Source organism: Ranitomeya variabilis, chromosome 4, assembly GCF_051348905.1.
Source record: "Ranitomeya variabilis isolate aRanVar5 chromosome 4, aRanVar5.hap1, whole genome shotgun sequence".
Classification (NCBI taxonomy): domain Eukaryota; kingdom Metazoa; phylum Chordata; class Amphibia; order Anura; family Dendrobatidae; genus Ranitomeya; species Ranitomeya variabilis.
The window spans coordinates 298,459,642-298,483,974 of NC_135235.1; the positions used below are offsets into that span (position 1 = coordinate 298,459,642).

The following is a 24,333-nucleotide window of genomic DNA, read 5'->3' on the forward strand; positions in this document are numbered from 1 at the left end:
CCGCGGGGGATGAGCACGATACACAGATATCGTCTTATTGGTGGCGTCCGCCTCCTCCGTCTCTGCACTGGACATAACACTGGGCAGCAGATTTATTAATCTGATCTTACAAAAAAAAACAAAAAACTAGACCATATGGGCAAAACCTGCACCAGATTAATCCCAGTTGCTCACACTGTGTATTAAAGAGGTTGTCCTTGAAATAATTTAATATATGATCGCTGGGCGTCTGAGTATTTTGGGAGTTCTGCATGAAATTCTGTCTAATTTCCCCTTTTTTTTGTGTTGTTCCAATTCACAAAAAAGAAATAAACATGTATATAAAAAAAAAAAAACACGTGTAACCGCAATAATTTTCTGGGAGAAATACTTCATTTTCTGGAACAATTCCTACAGTGCCAACACTTTCAGCCATGACTGTGTATCATCTTGCTTCCATGTGTTTCCCCCCCCCCCCCCCCGAATGCTGCTGATCTGTTCTGCTAAGGGTATTTTCTAGACAGAATCAGTCTCCTCCTCCCTCTGGCAGCTGAAATTATAACCAATTTTCATCTACCCTCTAAGAGTATTTTCAGCTCTCCTGCCATACTACAGCAGATATCTGCTGTTTACCTGACCAGCAGGATGGAAACCCGTTTCTCTTGGCATCTGGGAGTGACCGAGCGCGCTCCAGCGGCATGTGGTGGACCTGCGCATGGCTGCGCATCATGACCACCAGGTGGTACCCCACTATGCAAAAATGTCATGGATATTATTTTTTATACCATAAATGGCAATTATTCATTTTTTATGAATGGTGATTATTTTTTTATGATCTATGTACTGAATAGGAAAAATAATGATGGGACAGCCCATGAGGAACGCCCCAGCAGCAGAAACGACTATGACCTGGAAAAGCAAGTTACAGGGCTGTATCAGGATGGTCCTGTGAAGGTTTTGTTGTTTTCCTTCTAAAACAATCAAATAAACCCATTAAAAACATAAAGACAACAGCATCATCAGACACAGTGTGACGTATCTAAGGACGACTTCTTCACAGCCATGAAGCACTGGACGCTTTTTTTTTTTTTTTTTGGCGCTGGAATGAAAATATTTCTCTTCAAACTTGAGAATTTGGGGAATGGAAATCAACATAAGTTTGGGTTACTCTGTATTAAGTGTCTAGTGATGACTACTCCTCTGCTTTGGGTCGGACACGACCAAAAATAAAACTGCCGGAAGTTCTATAAATAAAAGAGACGCGTTCCGCAGTGTGTGAACTAGAGTTCATCGTGGTAAAAGTGCTCATCTTGGAGCTGCCGCCCGTAGTCTGTGGCTTCGCTGGTTAAGAAAATGTCTCTGTTCTGAAAAATTTCTAATTCTGAAAGTCTCCCATCGCCGTCGGTGTCAATGGACTCGATCAGGTGATTCGCCTGTGGAAAAGGAGGCAAGGTACAAATGAGACAAAACAAAAAACTATTGACAGTGTTTCCTGATCCCCTCCATCCAGGGTCCTGGACACTATATTCCTTTTTTTTCCTACCTAATGGGATTAGAAGTGTTAGTAGATCAGGCGGCACGTAGTATGGAGGAATTTTTAATTATATGGTGTGTACTCCTTGTTGGTCTGGTTACCGACCACCACTGCAGTCTATCAGAGGTGGCTGACAGGGATTCCCAAGGCAAGCATAGTATTTACAAGCGCTGATCTGAAGGTCCCTGCACTCCTCCAATGCTGCACAGGTAAAGGCTACCAGCTTGCAGCAGAGAGCACACAGGTCGGGCCAGCAAAGCAACCACGCCACCGGCCCGAACTGTCAATCCTCGGGGTCACATTGGCCCTGGCAAGCAGAAAACCGAGGAGCAGTGATATATATTCCCACAATATGATGGATTTCCACTGCACAGGGCACTTAGCAAGCCTGAGAAGGGTAGCTGGGCACTCGCAGCGGGAGGGTGGAAGTGATTAATGGGGCACAGTTTCAGGTGAGGTGGCGCCGCGGCCCAGTATCCAAGGCGAGCAGCAGAGCCGGGTTAAACACCGGTTTCTTGGTGGCGGCGGCCATATTCCTGAGGCCGCGCATGCGCAGAGTGAGTGCTCTGCTTCCCGGGGCTTCAGGGAAAATGGCCGCGCATGCGCAGATGGAGATCGCAGCGGCGGCCACTTTCCTGAAGCCGAGATCTCAATCTGCGAACTCGGCTTCAGGAAAATGGCTGCCGCGATCTCAATCTGCGCACGCGCGGCCTCAGGAAGATGGCCGCCGCCACTGAGAAAGCTGTGATTCACCCGGCTCTGCTGCTCCCTTGGATACTGGGCCGCGGCATCACCTCACCTGTGGAAGAGACCCTGCTCACGCCATACCGCACCTCTGCCGCCGCCACACCACTGCCGGTAAGCCTGCATTCAAACTATAAGACGCACCCCCCATTTTCCTCACAATTTTTTTGGGAGAAAAAGTGCATCTTATAGTCCGAAAAATCTGGTATATTGAATTGCTGAGTTCAGGAGATGGCATGAAAAGCAAAGTCGTCTTCATAGAGATAGAGACAGAGATACACATAACATATATATATATATATATATATATATATATATATATATATATATAGCTATATATAGCTCTGGCAAAAATTAAGAGACCACCACATGAGAACCCTGTCGTGGGCAGCCCAATCTCCAGATCTGAACCCCATTGAAAACCTCTGGAATGTAATCAGGAGGATGATGGATAGTCACAAGCCATCAAACAAAGAAGAACTGCTTACATTTTTGAGCCAGAAGCAGTGTGAAAGACTGGTGGAAAGCATGCCAACATGTCTGAAAGCTGTGATTAAAAATCATGGTTATTCCACAAAATATTGATTTCTGACCTCTTCCTGAGATAAAACATTAGTATTGTTGTTTCCAAATGATTATGAACTTGTTTTCTTCGCATTTTTTGAGGTCTGAAAGCACTGCTTGTTGTTTTTTAATTTTGTCCATTTCTCCTTTTCAGAAAAAAAAAAAAAATTATCGCTTGGAAATTTGGAGACATGTCAGAAGTTTATAGAATAAAAGAACAATTTACATTTTACTCAAAAATACAGTATACCCATAAAGAGAAAAATCAGACAAACTGAACATTTTGCAGTGGTCTCTTAATTTTTGCCAGAGCTGTATGTGTGTGTGTATATATATATATATATATATATATAATATATATATATATATATTATATATAGATTTTGCCCCAAGTAATGAGCCTTACCTCTTCCTCGGACACTCCGACATTGTTAGGGACAATCCAGGAAAGCAATTCCGTGGGGTCCAGCTTCCCATCACCGTCTTTGTCGTAGTCGTTCTCAAAACGATCTCTTTCAATGATTAACCACTGTGGATCTTCAGTAGCTTCTTATGAGAAGGGTAAAGCAATGACTTACTGCCCGACAAGCATCCGCACACAATAATGAGCAAGGCTGAATTCAGATGTTTCACGGCCCGAGTACCGGCTGCAGGTCTCCAAACCCAAACGCAACAGCCTCATATACAGTATATGCCTATAGGCTGTTCAGGTCAAGAGGTCCGTGCTCACTCCTGGGAAATCAAGGTCCGTCCTACTCAGACGTCTGAACAGAGGGAACTGGACACATCATTTTGTCCTACATAACTGCCCCCATTGTGGTATAGGTCACGTAATGTGCATCTGCAAAGCTATAACGCCCCACTATATAAGTAAAAAAAAACCTTTACCTTTATCCCCTTCTAAGTAAACCTTTCTATCATGTGGGTAGCGTTGGATATCGGTCTCACTCCTCTGATCAGTAGGGACACCAACCACCATGGTTTGATGGACTGACGTCAAGCTGCTCTCTGAGAAAATCCCGCTCCTGCACGCTGATGTCCGGCTAGCCGGTGATGTTCATTGAAGTTGCCCATTTCCTTATTCGATCTGCACATGCTCCATAAGCCGTACGCCCAGCTTCAATGCGCGTGCCCGGGTAGCTGGCTGTCAACGCGCAGGCGCCTGATTTCTTCAGAGATCATCGTGACATAGGGACAGTCCAGGCCATCAGTAAAATTAATGGATGCAGGGTCATCACTGAGCCAATATCCAGTGCGACCCCCACGACTGGAAGTCAGAGATCTACACAGGAGGGGACTAAAGATTTAAATGTGTGGATGATTGGTTGCAAGAACCATTATGGGGATGATCATCACCAAAGGATCCAAAAGTCATCTCATCCTGGCGTGGCTATGCTAGGACTTCTATACAAATGTCTCTACTTTCCCAGTATACGACATAACATGTAGGAAACAATATACCTGGATCTTGTGAATATTCGCCGAGATATTCATCTAAACTAACAAATCCATCGCCATCCTTGTCGTGTTCTTCTAAGGCTCCTTCGATCACAAATTCCTAAGAAAAACGAGACGGAAATTAGTGGACAATGACCCTGACGGACAATTTCTATTTAGCGATGTACAGCAGACAAGATGCCATAACAGGGTGTCATGCCCAATCCAACGTTCCTGCATCATATACCACCGAGAGCCAGGAGACACAATGAATGGCCAGCTTAAGTGCAGCATGGTGGAGGATCCCATATAACACATTGCCAGAACACTCTGCTTCTTTACTCCACACTCTCATCTTACCAGCATATAATCGGTTTCTTCAGGATGTTCAAAGTCTGTAAACTCATGTAAATTTAATCCAGAATTGTTATCCTGATCCGCGCGCTCAAAACGCTTCTTGTCCTTCATGTGGATCTTTGGGAAAAGGAGAAAAAATCATAGATTAATATGGCGTCCAACGCCTTCCGGAAAATGACAGCACTGAATAGAAGAGCTTGAACTGTGCCCCGTTTCTGGACAAGCTTGGACACAACCTATATGGGCTGCAAACTTATGCAGAAGTGCAGGAGCCGGAAGGTTAAAGAAGATCTATATGTGAAGGAAATATTGCCCCTCGAGAATGCTCGTCTGTCTGGTGAAATGATCATCGTTCTCGGCAGCACATCGTCCTGTGTAAACAGGAGAAGTGCTGCCGAGAGAACAATGGCAGCCAATGTGCACTGAACAATCAATGACATATTGTTCAGTGCGCATCTGACATGTGGTCTGCCTGTGTAAACGGGCTGATAGATGACCACCGATCAGCAAACATGCTGCTCGATGCCTAATAATGTAAATGGACCATAAAGGGGACCCGTCACCCGATTCATGCTGCGGGCAGCATAAATCAGAGCCTGGATGCATCACCAAGACATAGTTTGAAGATCTGGATTTAGATGGGGACCATAGCCGGACACAGACTAGTCCAGCCGGCTCTTCCCAGTGCTGCCAGAGGTGACTGACAGGTCTCATGTTATAGGAGACACCTGTCAATCATCTCCAGTGGCGTCTGCAGAAGCCGGCCCAGGGCGGAGCTGGACTAGTTTGGTCTCTGGATGAATCTGAATGTTTCTGACATAGTTTGGGCAGTATGGATAAGGTGAAGGTTTCCCTTAAAGCTGATGGGCTTGTTATTACCTGCGTCATCCCAATCTCTGAGCCCAGCCGTATGTCCGCCATGTTCCTGCTGATAATCAAGTACGTGCAGTGACGTGCATATCCATCATACAGCACTAACATTCATGTATAACAAATATGCATATTTCTGAGTGTTAAAGAGTAACTTGACTTTGAAAGTATTTGTTTTTTTTTCCATACTTGGCAGGCGCTTTAATGGCCTGCAGATCGATCGGGTCTGGGTCCTGAGACCCCCAGTGATTGCTCAACAGACCCCAGAAGAGTGCACAGCTTCTGTCTGATCGCTCACACAAAGAGGAGTAGAAAACCAATGGAAAGCATCGACTACAAACCTATGTTTTCTATTAAATCCATAGCCTGCCTTGTGTCCACCATCAGACAGGAGCTGAGCTGAGCTCCAGTTACACACTGTTCGGAGGACTATTGAGCAATCCACGGGGGTCTCAGGATCCAGACCCCACCCATCTGCCTGGCAAATAGGGAAAAAAAATGTTCAAATTTTAGTTACTCTAAGAGTTTAATGCAACCTAAGAATATAGGCAGAGTTCAGTAATTTGGGCGTAGAGTCGGATTATCATCTCTGTAAAGAATGGTCGCAGTCTCAGGCTCCTCACCAGACGGAAAGATTCTTCCTCATCATCTTCAAGTATAGTATCTTCAGAATAGTCGATGATGCGATCGTACATGTGGATGTTGTATTCCTCCCAGGTCACGGTGCCATCCTTATCCAAGTCCACTTCTGCAAACTGCTCCTTGGTGTCTTCCAAAATGTAATGCTTAAAGGACTTCTGGATCCAGAAGCTCAGCTCATCTTAGGGAACAAGAGTATGGGAAAGGTGAAAGAAACATCCTTGTCCCCCCGCTAGTTTCCTCTGGCGTGTAACCACTGCAGTCAATCATTGGCCGCAGCTATCAAATGCTAACCACAATGGAAGAGGAGACCAGTAGGAAACACGACGTGCGAGACAGAGAAGCTCCTGGGGATCGATAAGTTATTATATGCCATTTCTTATTTTATACCATACTGGGTTCAGATGTAAACTTACAGAAAGAGACGCCTTTAGAACAGGTACGGTTCCAAAATCCAGCTGCCACCCACTACCATCAGCAGGTGCTGGCTCCATATGTGTTACATTGCTTCCATTCACTTCAATGGCAATGGTATAAATATGTACATAGTGACTCCTCACCTTATGGAGGCCCACGGAAGCAGAATGCTATAGCACTCCACTGGTGATGCTTGCAAGGAGCCACTCTCTCTAAAGTATTATTGGGGGGACTATGTTAGCAATGTTTGTGCGGGGGCACTCTACGGACGGTATTCTGTATGGGAGGCACTGTTTATACAGGGCACTGCTGATGGTAATGTACACTAGGGGTGCTGTGTCAATACTACAAGGGAGCACTCTATGCTGAAAGGGGCCGTTTACATTGCGATTTGGCACTTCCACTTGAATCCTCAGAAAACAGGATTCGGACAAGAGCCACAAAGCGCAATGAAAAACGGAAATCTAATGGACACTGGGTTTTTTTTTAGTGGTGCAATCTACCTTTCTCCAGAGAATCCCCTAGAACAGAGGTGTCAAACTGCATTCCTCGAGGGCCGCCAACAGGTCATGTTTTCAGGATTTCCTTAGCATTCCACAAGGTGCTGGAATCATTCTGTGCAGGTGATTAACCCCTTCCCGACCCATGACGCCTATGTGGCGTCATGGAATGATCGCGTCCCTGCAGATCGGGTGAAGGGGTTAACTCCTATTTTACCCGATATGCAGGGAGAGGGGGAGTGGTACTTCAGCCCAGGGGGGGTGGCTTCACCCCCCCGTGGCTACGATCGCTCTGATTGGCTGTTGAAAGTGAAACTGCCAATCAGAGCGATTTGTAATATTTCACCTAAAAAACTGGTGAAATATTACAATCCAGCCATGGCCGATGCTGCAATACCATCGGCCATGGCTGGAAAACCTGAAGTGACCCCCCCCCCCCCCACCCCACCGATCGCCCCCCCAGTGCTCCGTTATGGGGTCCGGTCCCCTCCGTCCTGTGCTCCGCTCCCCCGTCCTCCTGCCCGCTCCCCCCCTGCTCCTATGTCACCCCCCGGTGCTCCGACGCCCCCCCCCGTGCCCCGATCTCCCCCCCCCCTTATACTTACCGAGGCTCCCGGTGTCGGTCCGTCTCCTCGCTGGGCGCCGCCATCTTCCAAAATGGCGGGCGCATGCTCAGTGCGCCCGCCGAATCTGCCGGCCGGCAGATTCATTACAAGTACATTTTGATCGCTGTGGTAGGTTCTATCACAGCGATCAAAATAAAAAAATAATAAATAAACCCCCCCGTTTATCACCCCCATAGGTAGGGACAATAATAAAATAAAGAAAATATTTTTTTTTCTTTTTCCACTAGGGTGGAAAAACACTGGAAATCTGCTGTAAATCCCCAGGTAAAACGCAGTGCCTTTTACCTGCAGATTTTTCAAAAATCGTGCGGAAAAATCTCACACGAATCCGCAACGTGGGCACATAGCCTTAGGGTTAGGGTTTGAAATAGGGTTAAGATTAGGCTTGTGGTTAGGGTTACGGATAGGGTTAGGGGTGTGTTGGGGTTACAGTTGTGGTTAGGGTTGGGATTAGGGTTACGGTTGGGATTAGGGTTAGGATTAGGGTTGGAGTTAGGGTTACGGGTGTGTTGCGGTTAGGGTTGTGGTTAGGGGTGTGTTGGGGTTAGGGTTGTGATTAGGGTTATGGCTACAGTTGGGATTAGGATTAGGGGTGTGTTGGGGTTAGTGTTGAAGTTAGAATTGAGGGGTTTCCACTGTTTAGGCACATCAGGGGTCTCCAAACGCAACATGGCGCCACCATTGATTCCAGCCAATCTTGCGTTCAAAAAGTCAAATGGTGCTCCCGCCCTTCCAAGCCCCGACGTGCGCCCAAACAGTGGTTTACCCCCACATTTGGGGTACCAGCGTACTCAGGACAAACTGGGCAACAACTGTTGGGGTCCAATTTCTCCTGTTACCCTTGCAAAAATAAAAAATTACTTGCTAAAACATAATTTTTGAGGAAAGAACAATTATTTTTTATTTTCACGGCTCTGCGTTATAAACTTCTGTGAAGCACTTGGGGGTTGAAAGTGCTCACCACACATCTAGATAAGTTCCTTCGGGGGTCTAGTTTCCAAAATGGGGTCACTTGTGGGGGGTTTCTACTGTTTAGGCACATCAGGGGCTCTGCAAACGTAACATGATGCCCGCAGACCATTCCATCAAAGTCTGCATTCCAAAACGTCACTACTTCCCTTCCGAGCCCCGGCATGTGCCCAAACAGTGATTTACCCCCACATATGGGGTATCAGCGTACTCAGGAGAAACTGGACAACAACTTTTGGGGTCCAATTTCTCCTGTTACTCTTGCAAAAATAAAAAATTCTGGGCTAAAAAAAATATTTTTGAGGAAAGGAAACACATTTATTATTTTCACGGCTCTGCGTTATAAACTTCTGTGAAGCACTTGGGGGTTGAAAGTGCTCACCACACATCTAGATAAGTTCCATTGGGGGTCTAGTTTCCAAAATGGAGTCACTTGTGGGGAGTTCCTACTGTTTAGGCACATCAGGGACTCTGCAAACGCAACCTGATGCCCGCAGAGCATTCCATCAAAGTCTGCATTTCAAAACGTCACTACTTCCCTTCCGAACCCCGACGTGTGCCAAAACAGTGGTTTATCCCCACATATGGGGTATCAGCGTACTCAGGAGAAACTGGACAACAACTTTTGGGGTCCAATTTCTCCTATTACCCTTGGGAAAATAAAAAATTCTGGGCTAAAAATCATTTTTGAGGAAAGAAAAATTATTTTTTTATTTTCACGGCTCTGCGTTATAACCTTCTGTGAAGCACCTGGGGGTTATAAGTGCTCACTATGCATCTAGATAAGTTCCTTGGGGGGTCTAGTTTCCAAAATGGGGTCACTTGTATGGGAGCTCCAATGTTTAGGCACACAGGGGCTCTCCAAACGCGACATGGTGTCCGCTAACGATTGGAGCTAATTTTCCATTCAAAAAGTCAAATGGCACGCCTCCCCTTTCCGAGCCTTGCCGTGCACCCAAACAGTGGTTTACCCCCACATATGAGGTATCGGCATACTCAGGAGAAATTGCCCAACAAATTTTAGGATCCATTTTATCCTGTTGCCCATGTGAAAATGAAAGAATAGAGGCTAAAAGAAATTTTGTGTGAAAAAAAAAGTACTTTTTCATTTTTGCGGATCAATTTGTGAAGCACCTGGGGGTTTACAGTGCTCACTATGCCTCTAGATGAGTTCCTTGGGGGGTCTAGTTTCCAAAATGGGGTCACTTGTGGAGGAGCTCCAATGTTTAGGCACACAGGGGCTTTCCAAACGCGACATGGTGTCCGCTAACGATGGAGATAATTTTTCATTCAAAAAGTCAAATGGCGCTCCTTCCCTTCCGAGCCTTACCATGTGCCCAAACAGTGGTTTACCCCCACATGTGAGGTATTGGTGTACTCAGGAGAAATTGCCCAACAAAATTTAGGATCCATTTTATCCTGTTGCCCATGTGAAAATGAAAAAATTGAGGCTAAAATAATTTTTTTGTGAAAAAAAAGTACTTTTTCATTTTTACGGATCAATTTGTGAAGCACCTGGGGGTTTAAAGTGCTCACTATGCTTCTAGATAAGTTCCTTGGGGGGTCTAGTTTCCAAAATGTGGTCACTTGTGGGGGAGCTCCAATGTTTAGGCACACGGGGGCTCTCCAAACATGACATGGTGTCCGCTAAAGATTGGAGCCAATTTTTCATTCAAAAAGTCAAATGGCGCTCCCTTCCGAGCCCTGACGTGCGCCCAAACAGTGGTTTACCCCCACATATGAGGTATCAGCGTACTCAGGACAAATTGGACAACAACGTCCGTGGTCCAGTTTCTCCTTTTACCCTTGGGAAAATAAAAAATTGTTGCTAAAAGATCATTTTTGTGACTAAAAAGTTAAATGTTCATTTTTTCCTTCCATGTCGCTTCTGCTGCTGTGAAACACCTGAAGGGTTAATAAACTTCTTGAATGTGGTTTTGAGCACCTTGAGGGGTGCAGTTTTTAGAATGGTGTCACTTTTGGGTATTTTCAGCCATATAGAACCCTCAAACTGACTTCAAATGTGAGGTGGTCCCTAAAAAAAATGGTTTTGTAAATTTTGTTGTAAAAATGAGAAATCACTGGTCAAATTTTAACCCTTATAACTTCCTAGCAAAAAAAATATGTGTTTCCAAAATTGTGCTGATGTAAAGTAGACATGTGGGAAATGTTATTTATTAACTATTTTGTGTCACATAACTCTCTGGTTTAACAGAATAAAAATTCAAAATGTGAAAATTGCGAAATTTTCAAAATTTTTGCCAAATTTCCGTTTTTTTCACAAATAAACTCAGAAATTATCGACCTAAATTTACCACTAACATGAAGCCCAATATGTCACGAAAAAACAATCTCAGAATCGCTAGGATCCGTTGATGCGTTCCTGAGTTATTACCTCATAAAGGGACACTGGTCAGAATTGCAAAAAACGGCAAGGTCATGAAGGGGTTAAATTATCACCTGTGCAATACAAGGAAATCCTGAAAACATGACCTGTTGGCGGCCCTCGAGGAATGCAGTTTGACACCTCTGCCCTAGAATAAAGCTCAAAGTCTATCAGACCAACATCTGTCTCACCCGACGGCTCCGTCAGAGGTTTCGTCTGCATCCTGTTTGGGGATCCAATGGAAGGGAGATATTGCAATGTTAATGGATCCTAATAGTATTGTTTATTGTGGGGGCTATGTTCGCATGGATTCCGAGGGGAAATCTGCGGGAAGGAAGAAGGAGAGGGAAAGCCGGAGAGGGAAGGACGGAGAGGGAAGGACGGAGAGGGAAGGACAGAGGGGGAAGGGCGGAAAGGGAAGAAGGGAAGGAAAGGGAAGGGGGGGAAGGAAAGGAAAGGGGGAAGGAAAGGAAAGAGGGGAAGGAAAGGGAAGAAGGGAAGGAAAGAGAAGAAGGGAAGGAAAGAGAAGAAGGGAAGGAAAGAGAAGAAGGGAAGGAAAGAGAAGAAGGGAAGGAAAGAGAAGAAGGGAAGGAAAGAGAAGAGAAGGGAAGGGTAGATCATGTGCGCTGCCACGCTAAACTAACAGGTATAAAAGTGTCCCGTTCTTTTGTTTGACCAGAGTTGTGACCGCTGGGACCCCATCGATCAACAAGTTATCCTCTATTCTCCAGGCAAAACTTTTTTTTTCCCCACCAGACAACTACTTTTAGGTCTGAAAGTATAGCAGATAATGGCAGAATTAGATGATGTCATAGGGACAACAAATTCTCTGCATAAAATATTATATAAAATAATCGAGTAAAAGAGTAAAGTAAAAGCCGCGCCAGGTCCAGCGGTCTCTCCTACCTACTGTCAGGTAGCCGTTGGCATCAATGTCAATCTTTCTAATGATGGATATCAGTCTTTTCTGTTGCTCTTCTGGACTCAGCTCTGCAAAATCGTCGGCTTCTTCCTTACAGGAAAACAAATGGCAGAACATTGCTTCACACAAACAACGTCCTCGTTATCACTTAGAATGTGCAAGTCTGCAGCTACCATACTTATTGGCTGCAAGAAGAAAGTGAGCGAGGATCAGACTAGACGGGGATTGGTTTCTTTGCAGCTATGGAGACACACAGGTATGCATACAAGCTGTATACACAAAACGGTATAGAATTTCAGAACGGTGAAGACTGACAATAGCCGTACACAATGACATCTATGGTCGGAGCGACCACTCCCTGGTCAAAAGGACGAAGCAGAGCAGCGCCCTAGGTGTCCCCTTCTCTGTAAAGAAACAGTAGGGATCACACAATCTGAAGCACCAGAAATGGGGAGCCAAAGTCACAGAGTAGCCCCTGCTTTAGACGTCAAGATTAATTTGGGGGTCTGATCTGAGGTCTGAATTAATTCAAGGGGGCCATTATGCCTGAATTCACTTATGGATCTTGAGGACTATATTTTCGGGTCCGATCTGGAGCTGGACGTGTCACATTCCCGACTCCCATCACCATAAACCTGCACATGGAGAGCATGGAAATTGCACGGCCCTACCTAGGATGGAGCTGATAGATCTCTCCCGTACCTCTCCTCCCAGGAACATCTTCTTGTCATAGTCCGTGTCGTGCTCCCCGTTTTCGTAGAGGCCATCATCGGGATGATTGGGGGATCCGTGCAGGTGGGATGCGCTGAGGGTCAGGCACGCAGACAGGACCAACAGTAATGCTTCCATCTTCAGCCCTGATGGAGAGAACAAGACGAGTGTCACTCCTATAATGCTCAGTACGACGCTCATTAATGACATGCATTCATCACAGGGATAACACCACCACTCTCAGCCATTTGTGCTTCCTAATTCCCCTCCTCTTCTTCCACGAGCCATTACTTAGTTATTTTCCTATAGCTATGACCATGTAGGTCTTGTTTATAGACGCATGAACTGTACTTTTGAGTGACACCGTTCATTTTACCATATAACGTACTGGAAAACATGGAAAACAGAAAAACAAATCTAAGTGCAATGAAATGGCCCCAAAAAAAAACAAAAAAACAATTCCTCCATTGTTTGTGGGTTTTGTTTTTACGGCGTTCAGAGTGCAGTAACGATGACCTAGGAATATGATTCTGTAGGTCAATATGAATACCGACATACCAAATTTATACAGTATATTTTATTAATATTTTTGTGGTGAAAAAAAAATCTGAAATTTGTAAAAAAAATAAAATAACATTAAAAAAATTGGTTTGTGTTGCCATCTTCTTAATTGTGTAATTTTTTTTATTTTTCTTGCTCTAAGGTGTTTTAATGTATTGGTTAAATATTTTGATCAGACTTTTACAGATGCAGAAATATCAAATATGTTTATTTTTAATGGGGTAAAAAGCAGCGGATTACATTTTTTTATTATTATTTTTTAATATATGGTAAATTAAAAAAACTTTTTTTTTTCTTTTTTCCTGATCTCTGTGTTAGAACTCGCTCACACATGCGTATAATACAGCCGAGTACTGTGCCATATTTTAATCGGATAGCGTTCGCCAATGTTATACTTATTTTTTTTCTTGTGCCGATTCGCATGAGAAAACAATCACAGCACTTCTAGTAATACAGGGAAGTGCCACAATAAATCTATCACAGTACAAAGGCAAAAGACACAAAACAAAGGCTGTCCTCCTAATAAAACCTACAAAGGAGACCGCAGGACGCGACCTGACAATGACCAACCCCAGGAACAATGAGGAATAACTCTGCCACACGATCCTCTGCGAGTCCTGGGGGCCACGCTCCTGTGGATGGGCGGCCACAGCACAGCCGGCTGGGAATATACAATCTGCACCGGCGTCACCATAAACTGCAGAGCAGGGCCGGATTGCTGATTTTTACTATCCAAAACGCTTGTTTTACTGTAGCAGAAGCTTACTAAATCCATTCACCTGCAGATCTGTGGATTCTTTAAGGCACAAGTTACTGATCCATAGGACAGGACGCTGCTATCAGGGGTCTGACACCCGGCAACCCCACTCATCAGCTGTGCGCAGCAACAGATATAAACCTTACAGAACCCCACAGCTCCATACATTGTCCACAGCTGATCAGCAGCAGAGCCCGGGGTCAGACCCCCACACACCTGATATTGGGGAGCTATCCTGAGGATAGGTGAATAATGGGGAACCTGCTGTGATAACTTGGGATCTAGGAGGGGCTTCTGTGACAACTGGGGATCTAGGAGGGGCTGCTGCGACAACTGGGAATCTAGGAGGGACTGCTGCAACAACTGGGAATCTAGGAGGGGCTGCTGGGACAACTGGGGATCTAGGAAGGGCTGCTGGGACAACTGGGGATCTAGGAAGGGCTGCTGGGACAACTGGGGATCTAGGAGGGGCTGCTGGAACAACTGGGGATCTAGGAGGGGCGGCTGGGACAACTGGGGATCTAGGAAGGGCTGCTGGGACAACTGGGGATCTGGGAAGGGCTGCTGGGACAACTGGGGATCTAGGAAGGGCTGCTGGGACAACTGGGGATCTAGGAGGGGCTGCTGGAACAACTGGGGATCTAGGAGGGGCTGCTGGGACAACTGGGGATCTAGGAAGGGCTGCTGGGACAACTGGGGATCTGGGAAGGGCTGCTGGGACAACTGGGGATCTAGGAAGGGCTGCTGGGACAACTGGGGATCTAGGAGGGGCTGCTGGAACAACTGGGGATCTAGGAGGGGCGGCTGCGACAACTGGGGATCTAGGAGGGGCTGCTGTCGCAACCCCACATCTAGGAGGGGCTGCTGTGACAACTGGGGATCTAGAAGGGGCTGCTGTGACAACTGGGAATCTAGGAGGGGCTACTGCAACAACTGGGGATCTAGGAGGGGCTGCTGGGACATCTGAGCATCTAGGAGAGGCTGCTGTGACAACTGGGGATCTAGGAGGGGCTGCTGTGACAACTGGGGATCTAGGAGGGGCTGCTGTGACAACTGGGGATCTAGGAGGGGCTGCTGTGACAACTGGGGATCTAGGAGGGGCTGCTGTGACAACTGGGGATCTAGGAGGGGCTGCTGTGACAACTGGGGATCTAGGAGGGGCTGCTGTGACAACTGGGGATCTAGGAGGGGCTACTGCGATAACTGGGGTTCTAGGAGAGGCAGCTGTGACAACTGGGGATCTAGGAAGGGCTGCTGGGACAACTGGGTATCTAGGAGGGACTGCTGCAACAACTGGGGATCTAGGAGGGGCGGCTGCGACAACTGGGGATCTAGGAGGGGCTGCTGGGACATCTGAGGATCTAGGAGAGGCTGCTGTGACAACTGGGGATCTAGGAAGGGCTGCTGTGACAACTGCGGATCTAGGAGGGGCTGCTGTGACAACTGGGGATCTAGGAGGGGCTGCTGTGACAACTGGGGATCTAGGAGGGGCTACTGCAACAACTGGGGATCTAGGAGAGGCAGCTGTGACAACTGGGGATCTAGGAGAGGCAGCTGGGACAACTGGGTATCTAGGAGGGACTGCTGCGACAACTGGGGATCTAGGAGGGGCTGCTGTGACAACTGGGGATCTAGGAGGGGCTGCTGTGACAAATGGGAATCTAGGAGGGGCTGCTGTGACAAATGGGAATCTAGGAGGGGCTGCTGTGACAAATGGGAATCTAGGAGGGGCTGCTGGGACATCTGGGAATCTAGGAGGGGCTGCTGTGGGGGGCAGGGGCCTGGGCACGCGGGGCGGCAGGACGGCCCACATTGACACATATACTAATAGGTCACTGAGCACTGGCCAGAAGCTGGGGTCTCACCAGAGGGAGGAGGAGCAGTGCTGGCCACACCGCAGAGAGAAGCACAGGAGCCAGCACAGTCTCTCCTGTCCTGGGACGATGTGACAGGTCGGATTCCTGATTCATTGGAAGCCATGAGAGGGGAGAGAAAGAAAAACCCGTTGCCCATGGCAACCAATGGATTTAAAGGAAGAAGCTGATTGGTTGCTATAGGTAACAACTCCCCTCTACCAATCTATGTAGAGGAGTATGGAGTCTGAGGGTCTCCAGTTCATGTGACACCAGAGGTCCCAGCTGAGGGCAGGTGTAGGTTTATAACAACAGTATGATGTAAAACTACAACTCCCAGGATGCCACAGGCTGCAGACCACCACCACATGCAGTGCAAAGGAAACCGCTACACGTGACGCAACAGATACACGATGGCGCTGCACCGCGTCCCTACCGTCAGCCATCTCTCAGAAGTCCAGCAGCAGACTCCAACTAATGGCCCCACATCAGGCTCCGGGCCACAAGCGCCATTACGGCTACGTCATACACCACGCCCACCTCTGCCGCGTCGTCAAACGTGACGTCACGCCCCGTAGTGATTGGAAGGCGCAGGAAAGCAGTGGGCGGGGTCTGAAGTTCTGGCAGTGCTGCGCATTCGCCTTCTTACTTGTGGGCAGCGGGCGGTGCTGATGAGGGCGGGCGGCAGCGGTCCTGTTGTGGCGCTGATTGCTGGGGCAGGCCACGTATTAGCTCGGCTACTTTCACACTAGCGTCGGGAACAACCCGTCGCTGTGCGTCGGGCCCAGGTTCCCGACGCTAGCGTGGTCTCCGCCGCACAACGGGGGCAGCGGATGCATTTTTCCAGCGCATCCGCTGCCCCATTGTGAAGGGGAAGTGCGGGGAAGTGCGGGGAGGTGGGGGCGGAGTTCCGGCCGCGCACGCGCGGTCGGAAAAAGCGGACCGTCGGGAGCAAAAAACGTTACATGTAAGGTTTTTTTCTCCCGACGGTCCGCTAACACACGCCCAAGCGTCGCAAAACGGACGCGACGTTTGGCAATGCGTCGCAAATGCGTCGCTAATGTTAGTCTATGACGAAAAAACGTATCCAGCAAGAACTTTTGCTGGATGCGTATTTTCGGCAAAATGACGCATTTGCGACGTATTGCAGTAATGCTAGTGTGAAACTAGCCTAACCTGTCAAATGTTATCCCTTCCACCAGTACTGTATTGACCCCTTATTCCCCAAGAACATTTATTTTATAGGGTTTTTTCTGGTTTCAGAAAACCCATTTTTCTCAGCTATAGTTTATTTTAAAATAAAATAAAAAAAATAATAATAAAAAAAACTTCTTTCCTGCCCTCCCTGGCTCCAGCACTGAGTGCACTCCTGACTTCTTCTTGTCAGCGCTGCAGCCAGTAACTGAGGGCAGTGTCCCTACCTGAGCTGAGCACACAAGACACTGCGCTTATTGATTGGCTGCAGCGCCGCCGACTTGACCTCAGACAATGGTCGTGAACCTGAGCAGCAGCAGAGATGTAAAGGACATGTGCCCGCTTGCTTCGGCATCTGCACACAGAGTGACTGCTGAGGCTTCTTTCACACTTCAGTTGTTTGGCATCAGTCTGCTCCGACATAGTGACGGATCCATCACAATTGTTGAGAAAACGGTTCTAACGGAACTGTTTTTTTCACGGATCCGTTACTTAGGGGTTGTCTGGGAAAAGTATCTACTTTTTGGAGCATGTGCAATTGAAAAAGCGGATTGGGGCGACGGATCCGCCAAAATGACGGTCGCGACGGATCCGTCGCCCATAGGCGGCCATTTCGGCGCAGACAAAAAACTTTATAATGTCCGTCTATGTCTAGATGACATCCGCCAAATTTTGACAGATCCGTCACATGGCGGATGGAACGGACGACCATCCGCCACAATCCGTTGCTAATGTATGTCTATGGGAAAATAGCGGATCCGCCAAAAAAAAATGGCGAATCTGCTATTTGACGAAAACGGCGGATTCAAACTGATGCCAAAAGACTGAAGTGTGAAAGAGGCCTGACTTGTACTCTTAAGGCCGGCGTCACACTGGCGATTTTTACGGACGTATGAGCGCAGAAAATACACCCGTAAAATATGCATAACACACGGCCCAATGATTCTCTATGTCCCAGCTCCTATCAGCCGTATTTTACTGATCCGTATTATACGGTCTTCTACGGCCGTACAAAATCGCAGAATGCTGCATTTGTCACCGTATTGCGCAAAAAAAATCGCCAATGAAAGTCTATGGGGGCGAGAAAAATACGGATTCCACACTGACCAGCAGTGTGACTTGCGAGAAATACGCAGCGGTGTTCTATAAAAAAGCCGGTAATTCAATTGCCGGCTTTTCATTTCTCCTTCACAAACCCGACAGGATATGAGACATGGTTTACATACAGTAAACCATCTCATATCCCTTTTTTTTTTTTGCATATTCCACACTACTGTTAGTAGTGTGTCTGTGCAAAATTTGGGCACTGTAGCTTGTAAAATAAAAGGTTAAATGGCGGAAAACATTGGCGTGGGCTCCCGCGCAATTTTCTCCGCCAGAGTGGTAAAGCCTGTGACTGAGGGCAGATATTAATAGCCTAGGGCTGGATGTCCTCATGAACTGGAGCCTTGGAAAAGTTCCCACGCTCGAGTTCATATGAGGACATCCAGCAGAGGGTGCCTCACCGCGACTCAAGGAAACTACAGGTCACCCTGCTTTCCATTCAGTACCCGGGGTTTTACAGGCACGAGCGAGTGCATTAGCAGAGCTCCTGGGTGTAAAATGATTTAACCCCTTCAGATGGATTTACTTCGTGGGACGTGACCTGAGCATCGGAAGGTATGAGATATTGTTGTTTTTTTATTTTTACTTTGTTCCAGAACGATGGTCTTCAGCTGGATTAAAGGGAACCCGTCACCCCGTTTTTTCCGTATGAGATAAAAATACTGTTAAATAGGGCCTGAGCTGTGCATTACAATAGTGTATTTTGTGGACCCCGATTCCCCACCTATGCTGCCGAAATACGTTACCAAAGTAGCCGTTTTCGCCTGTCAATCAGGCTGGTCTGGTCAGATGGGCGTGTTGTCTTCCCCCAGATCTTGCTTAGTTTTCCGTTGGTGGCGTAGTGGTGTGCGCATGCCCGAGTCCAGAATCCACTGCACAGGGTAGGGAAAAGAGCGCGATCTGCGCTATTCCCCTGGTGATCGGTGGGGGCGGCCATCTTCCTGTGGCCGCGCGTGCGCAGATGGAGCGCTCTGCTGCCCGGGGCTGCAGGAAAATGGCCGCGGGATGCCGCGCGTGCGCAGATGGAGATCGCGGCGGCCATTTTCCTGAAGCCGAGTTCGCATCTTTTCCCTACCCTGTGCAGTGGATTCTGGACTCGGGCATGCGCAAACCACTACGCCACCAACGGAAAAATAAACAAGATCTGGGGGAAGACACCACGCCCATCTGACCAGACCAGCCTGATTGACAGGCGAAAACTGCTACTTTGGTAACGTATTTCGGCAGCATAGGTGGGGAATCAGGGTCCACAAAATACACTGTTGTAATGCACAGCTCAGGCCCTATTTAACAGTATTTTTATCTCATACGGAAAAAACGGGGTGACAGGTGCCCTTTAAGAGAATAATAAAATATTACAACAACATGTGTCTTGAAGCATAGTGGCAGCTGGTGGGTGAGGCTGCGACCACATGTCCAGTAATCATCTGTTAGAACAGATCCAGCAGCAATATCCTGGCCAGAAAGTTATGGAGATACTTTTTTTTTTTTATCTATCTTAAAAAAAAACTTTTCTTTCTTATTTTTTTACCGGTGATACCTATAGAAAACAGCTCTATTAATTAGTCATCTGTGTTTTTTTAATATATATATTTGTAAAGGATCTGTTTTTTGCTAACTGGATCAGTTTCAAATGGAAGAAAACAGAAGGCTAATAAACGGATCTGTTTTCCATAAATGTCAATGTTAAATATATATATATATATATATATATATATATATATATATATCTATATCTATATCTACTATATAATTGTCTAAGGGTCACTTCCGTCTGTCCTTCTGTCTTTCTTTCTGTCTGTCTGTCACGGATATTCATCGGTCGCGGCCTCTGTCTGTCATGGAATCCAAGTCGCTGATTGGTCTCGCCAGCTGCCTGTCATGGCTGCCGCGACCAATCAGCGACGGCCACAGTCCGATTAGTCCCTCCCTACTCCTCTGCAGTCAGTGCCCGGCGCCCGCTCCATACTCCCTGCAGTCACTGCTCACACAGGGTTAATGCCAGCGGTAACGGACCACGTTATGCTGCGGGTAACTCACTCCGTTACCGCCGCTATTAACCCTGTGTGACCAAGTTTTTACTATTGATGCTGCCTATGCAGCGTCAATAGTAAAAAGATCTAATGTTAAAAATAATAAAAAAAGTAAAAAATCATTATATACTCACCTTCCACTGCCTTTCCCGCTTCTCGCGACGCTTCGGTGACTGCTCCATGCAAGCGGCAGGTTCCGGTGGCAAGGATGGTCTGCGAGAAGGACCTGCCATGACGTCACGGTCATGTGACCGCGACGTCATCACAGGTCCTGCGCTCATACCAACCCTGGGACCGGAAGCTGCCGCTTGCACCGCACACAGGGCCAGGACTTCAAAGGGCCTTCGGAAGGTGAGTATATGTTTATTTTTATTTTAAGTCCGTATACTACGTGGCTCTGTGCTGTATACTACGTCGCTGTGCAATATACTACGTCGCTGTGCAATATACTACGTCGCTGTGCAATATACTACGTCGCTGTGCAATATACTACGTCGCTGTGCAATATACTACGTGGCAGGGCAATATACTACGTGGCTGGCCAATATACTACGTGGCAGGGCAATATACTACGTGGCAGGGCAATATACTACGTGACTGGGCAATATACTACGTGGACATGCATATTCTAGAATACCCGATGTGTTAGAATCGGGCCACCATCTAGTATATATATATAATTATTTTTTTTTTCGTGTCAGCACTACTTCCTTGTCATTGGATTGATGATGGATCCATTCTAAATATTTAAAAAAGTTGGTGCCTGGCGTAAGAGAATGATCAGTCCTGATAGCCATGTTGGACCTAGCAGCCGGCTAACTTTACAGCTACTAAGGTGTCGGGTTTGGAGCTTTCCCGAGATCAGAGGTATAAAACCATGTGTAACCATGTATCAAAAGCCCCTTATACTGGTGTCCGGGGCCAGACCATTGCTGGATCGCCCCCCGTTGTGTTCATTAGTGATGAGTGAACATGTTATCTGAGCATGCTCGTGACTTAATCGAGTATTTCCAGCGGGCTAAAAAAAAATGCTCTGGTCACCGTGGCTGTTCGATAGCCGCAACACATGCAGGGATTGCCTAATAGACAGGTAATCCCTGCATGTGTTCTGACTGTTGAACAGCCGTGAGACATGGAGCCACAAACATATTTTTTGAGCACCCCGGAAATACTCAATTAGGACAGGAGCATGCTGAGATAACACCTTTTCCGAGCACGCTCGGTGTAAGCTGCAACAGAAATGTAGTCGAGCCCCTGTCTGCCATACATTTCTGGCAGATAAAAGACAAACACATTACAGCGACACCGGAGATCTCCACCGCAGAGGAGGAAACTCATTACTATGGGCAAACAGAACCATGGGAAAATAAAGTAGGACATTTGGGAGGGGAAAAGGACGACAGGTAACACCAGCCATTTACCAGAACTCAGGCGTATAGTAATTAAGCAGTCTGCAAAGTACAACTACAACTCCCAGCGTGCCCTGACTGTGCATGCTGAGAGTTTAGCTTCGTGACAACTGTAATAAATGACTGTGGTATTTCTACTGACACTGACTCGTACTACAGAACCCAAAAATGTGTAATCGACTTATAAGACTCCCAATGCCAGCATGTGGGGCAGAGATCGGCTCTTAGGACCCTCAATCCCATGCGATGACACGTTTAGTTCACCAGTCCAATGCCCCTAGTAGGGGTCATCATGCTCTATGTAACGTCTTAGGGAACATGAGTCCGTTATAAGAGAATATTGTGTGAACATCCTGTGCCCAAACTGGCAATGGTTGGGGGGGGGGTCAAAATTTGGCAATTGCCCCCATGCAACGGCACTAATACAATTACATCTTGGCGCATGACAGATGCAGAGCATATCTGGAGAGTATTACAGCTTAGGCTGTCTGTTTTTAACTTCCATTTTTATACTATAATTGAGCAAAAAAAAACAGAACAAAGGTACAGCGATAGAAACGACTCATTTGATTGGATTTTTAGGCACCCTAAAAAAGGCATCTGTTTGCATCCACTCTGGATGACCAAAAAAAGTGTGGTCTACACAACTTTATTTGTGCTACAAAAAAAACTAATAATTGATTGGATCTTTTTTTTAACATCAAAGTCTACGGGAAACAAGTCTTAATGAATGGTCATCTGTTGTCATCCGTTCAACAGATCTGTTTTTTAAGCTCTGCGTATGTCCAGAACACTAGAGGAGATCAGAGATCACTCTATTAGATCCCTCTATTGCGTATGTCCAGAACACTAGAGGAGGTCAGAGATCACTCTATTAGATCACTCTATTGCGTATGTCCAGAACACTAGAGAAGGTCAGAGATCCCTCTATTGCGTATGTCCAGAACACTAGAGGAGGTCAGAGATCCCTCTATTGCGTATGTCCAGAACACTAGAGGAGGTCAGAGATCCCTCTATTGCGTATATCCAGAACACTAGAGGACGTCAGAGATCCCTCTATTGCATACTGTATATCCAGAACACTAGAGGAGGTCAGAGATCACTCTATTGCGTATGCCCAGAACACTAGAGGAGGTCAGAGATCCCTCTATTGCGTATGTCCAGAACACTAGAGGAGGTCAGAGATCCCTCTATTGTGTATATCCAGAACACTAGAGGACGTCAGAGATCCCTCTATTGCGCATATCCAGAACACTAGAGGAGGTAAGAGATCCCTCTATTGCGTATATCCAGAACACTAGAGGAGGTCAGAGATCCCTCTATTGCGTATGTCCAGAACACTAGAGGAGGTCAGAGATCACTCTATTAGATCACTCTATTGCGTATGTCCAGAACAATAGAGAAGGTCAGAGATCCCTCTATTGCGTATGTCCAGAACACTAGAGGAGGTCAGAGATCCCTCTATTGCTTATGTCCAGAACACTAGAGGAGGTTAGAGATCCCTCTATTGCGTATATCCAGAACACTAGAGGACGTCAGAGATCCCTCTATTGCGTATATCCAGAACACTAGAGGACGTCAGAGATCCCTCTATTGCGTATATCCAGAACACTAGAGGAGGTCAGAGATCCCTCTATTGCGTATGCCCAGAACACTAGAGGAGGTCAGAGATCCCTCTATTGCGTATGTCCAGAACACTAGAGGAGGTCAGAGATCCCTCTATTGTGTATATCCAGAACACTAGAGGAGGTCAGAGATCCCTCTATTGTGTATGCCCAGAACACTAGAGGAGGTCAGAGATCCCTCTATTGCGTATGCCCAGAACACTAGAGGAGGTCAGAGATCCCTCTATTACGTATGTCCAGAACACTAGAGGAGGTCAGAGATCCCTCTATTGCGTATGTCCAGAACACTAGAGGAGGTCAGAGATCACTCTATTGCGTATGCCCAGAACACTAGAGGAGGTCAGAGATCACTCTATTGCGTAGGCCCAGAACACTAGAGGAGGTCAGAGATCCCTCTATTGCGTATATCCAGAACACTAGAGGAGGTCAGAGATCCCTCTATTGCGTATGCCCAGAACACTAGAGGAGGTCAGAGATCACTCTATTGCGTAGGCCCAGAACACTAGAGGAGGTCAGAGATCCCTCTATTGCGTATGTCCAGAACACTAGAGGAGGTCAGAGATCACTCTATTGCGTAGGCCCAGAACACTAGAGGAGGTCAGAGATCACTCTATTGCGTATATCCAGAACACAAGAGGAGGTCAGAGATCCCTCTATTGCGTATGTCCAGAACACTAGAGGAGGTCAGAGATCCCTCTATTGCGTATGCCCAGAACACTAGAGGAGGTCAGAGATCACTCTATTGCGTAGGCCCAGAACACTAGAGGAGGTCAGAGATCCCTCTATTGCGTATGTCCAGAACACTAGAGGAGGTCAGAGATCACTCTATTGCGTAAATCCAGAACACTAGAGAAGGTCAGAGATCACTCTATTGCGTATGCCCAGAACACTAGAGGAGGTCAGAGATCACTCTATTGCGTATGCCCAGAACACTAGAGGAGGTCAGAGATCACTCTATTGCGTATGCCCAGAACACTAGAGGAGGTCAGAGATCACTCTATTGCGTATATCCAGAACACTAGAGGAGGTCAGAGATCCCTCTATTGCGTATGTCCAGAACACTAGAGGAGGTCAGAGATCCCTCTATTGCGTATGCCCAGAACACTAGAGGAGGTCAGAGATCACTCTATTGCGTAGGCCCA

The 24,333-nt window shown here is 46.8% G+C and overlaps 1 protein-coding gene across 4 annotated transcripts; it reads right to left on the reverse strand.

Moving 5' to 3' along the window:
- Positions 1-267: 267 nt before the first annotated feature.
- On the reverse strand, positions 268-16,472 carry RCN2 (reticulocalbin 2). Of its 4 annotated transcripts, none has more exons than XM_077250297.1 (8): positions 16,263-16,472; positions 12,647-12,801; positions 11,929-12,034; positions 6,109-6,305; positions 4,619-4,732; positions 4,283-4,379; positions 3,228-3,367; positions 268-1,412 (listed from the first exon to the last, which is right to left on the reverse strand). In XM_077250297.1, the coding sequence occupies exons 1-8, from the start codon at positions 16,270-16,272 to the stop codon at positions 1,260-1,262; spliced, it is 972 nt and encodes a 323-aa protein (XP_077106412.1). In that variant the 5' UTR covers positions 16,273-16,472; the 3' UTR covers positions 268-1,259. The 4 variants fall into 4 exon arrangements, with proteins under 4 accessions (XP_077106412.1, XP_077106411.1, XP_077106410.1 ...); XM_077250296.1 differs by having other exon boundaries at positions 3,228-3,370; positions 16,263-16,401; XM_077250295.1 differs by having other exon boundaries at positions 1,075-1,412; positions 11,929-12,030; positions 12,616-12,801; positions 16,263-16,401.
- Between the last annotated feature and the right edge of the window lie 7,861 nt (positions 16,473-24,333).

Bases quoted from the DNA above. Each gene is read 5' to 3' on its own strand.
- RCN2 (XM_077250294.1), bottom strand. The intron at 6,306-11,928 runs GTAGGAGAGACC...TTGTTCCCTAAG, and splicing joins CAACGGCTACCTGACAGTAG to ATGAGCTGAGCTTCTGGATC. The intron at 1,413-3,227 runs GTAAGGCTCATT...CCTTTTCCACAG, and splicing joins TCGGAGTGTCCGAGGAAGAG to GCGAATCACCTGATCGAGTC.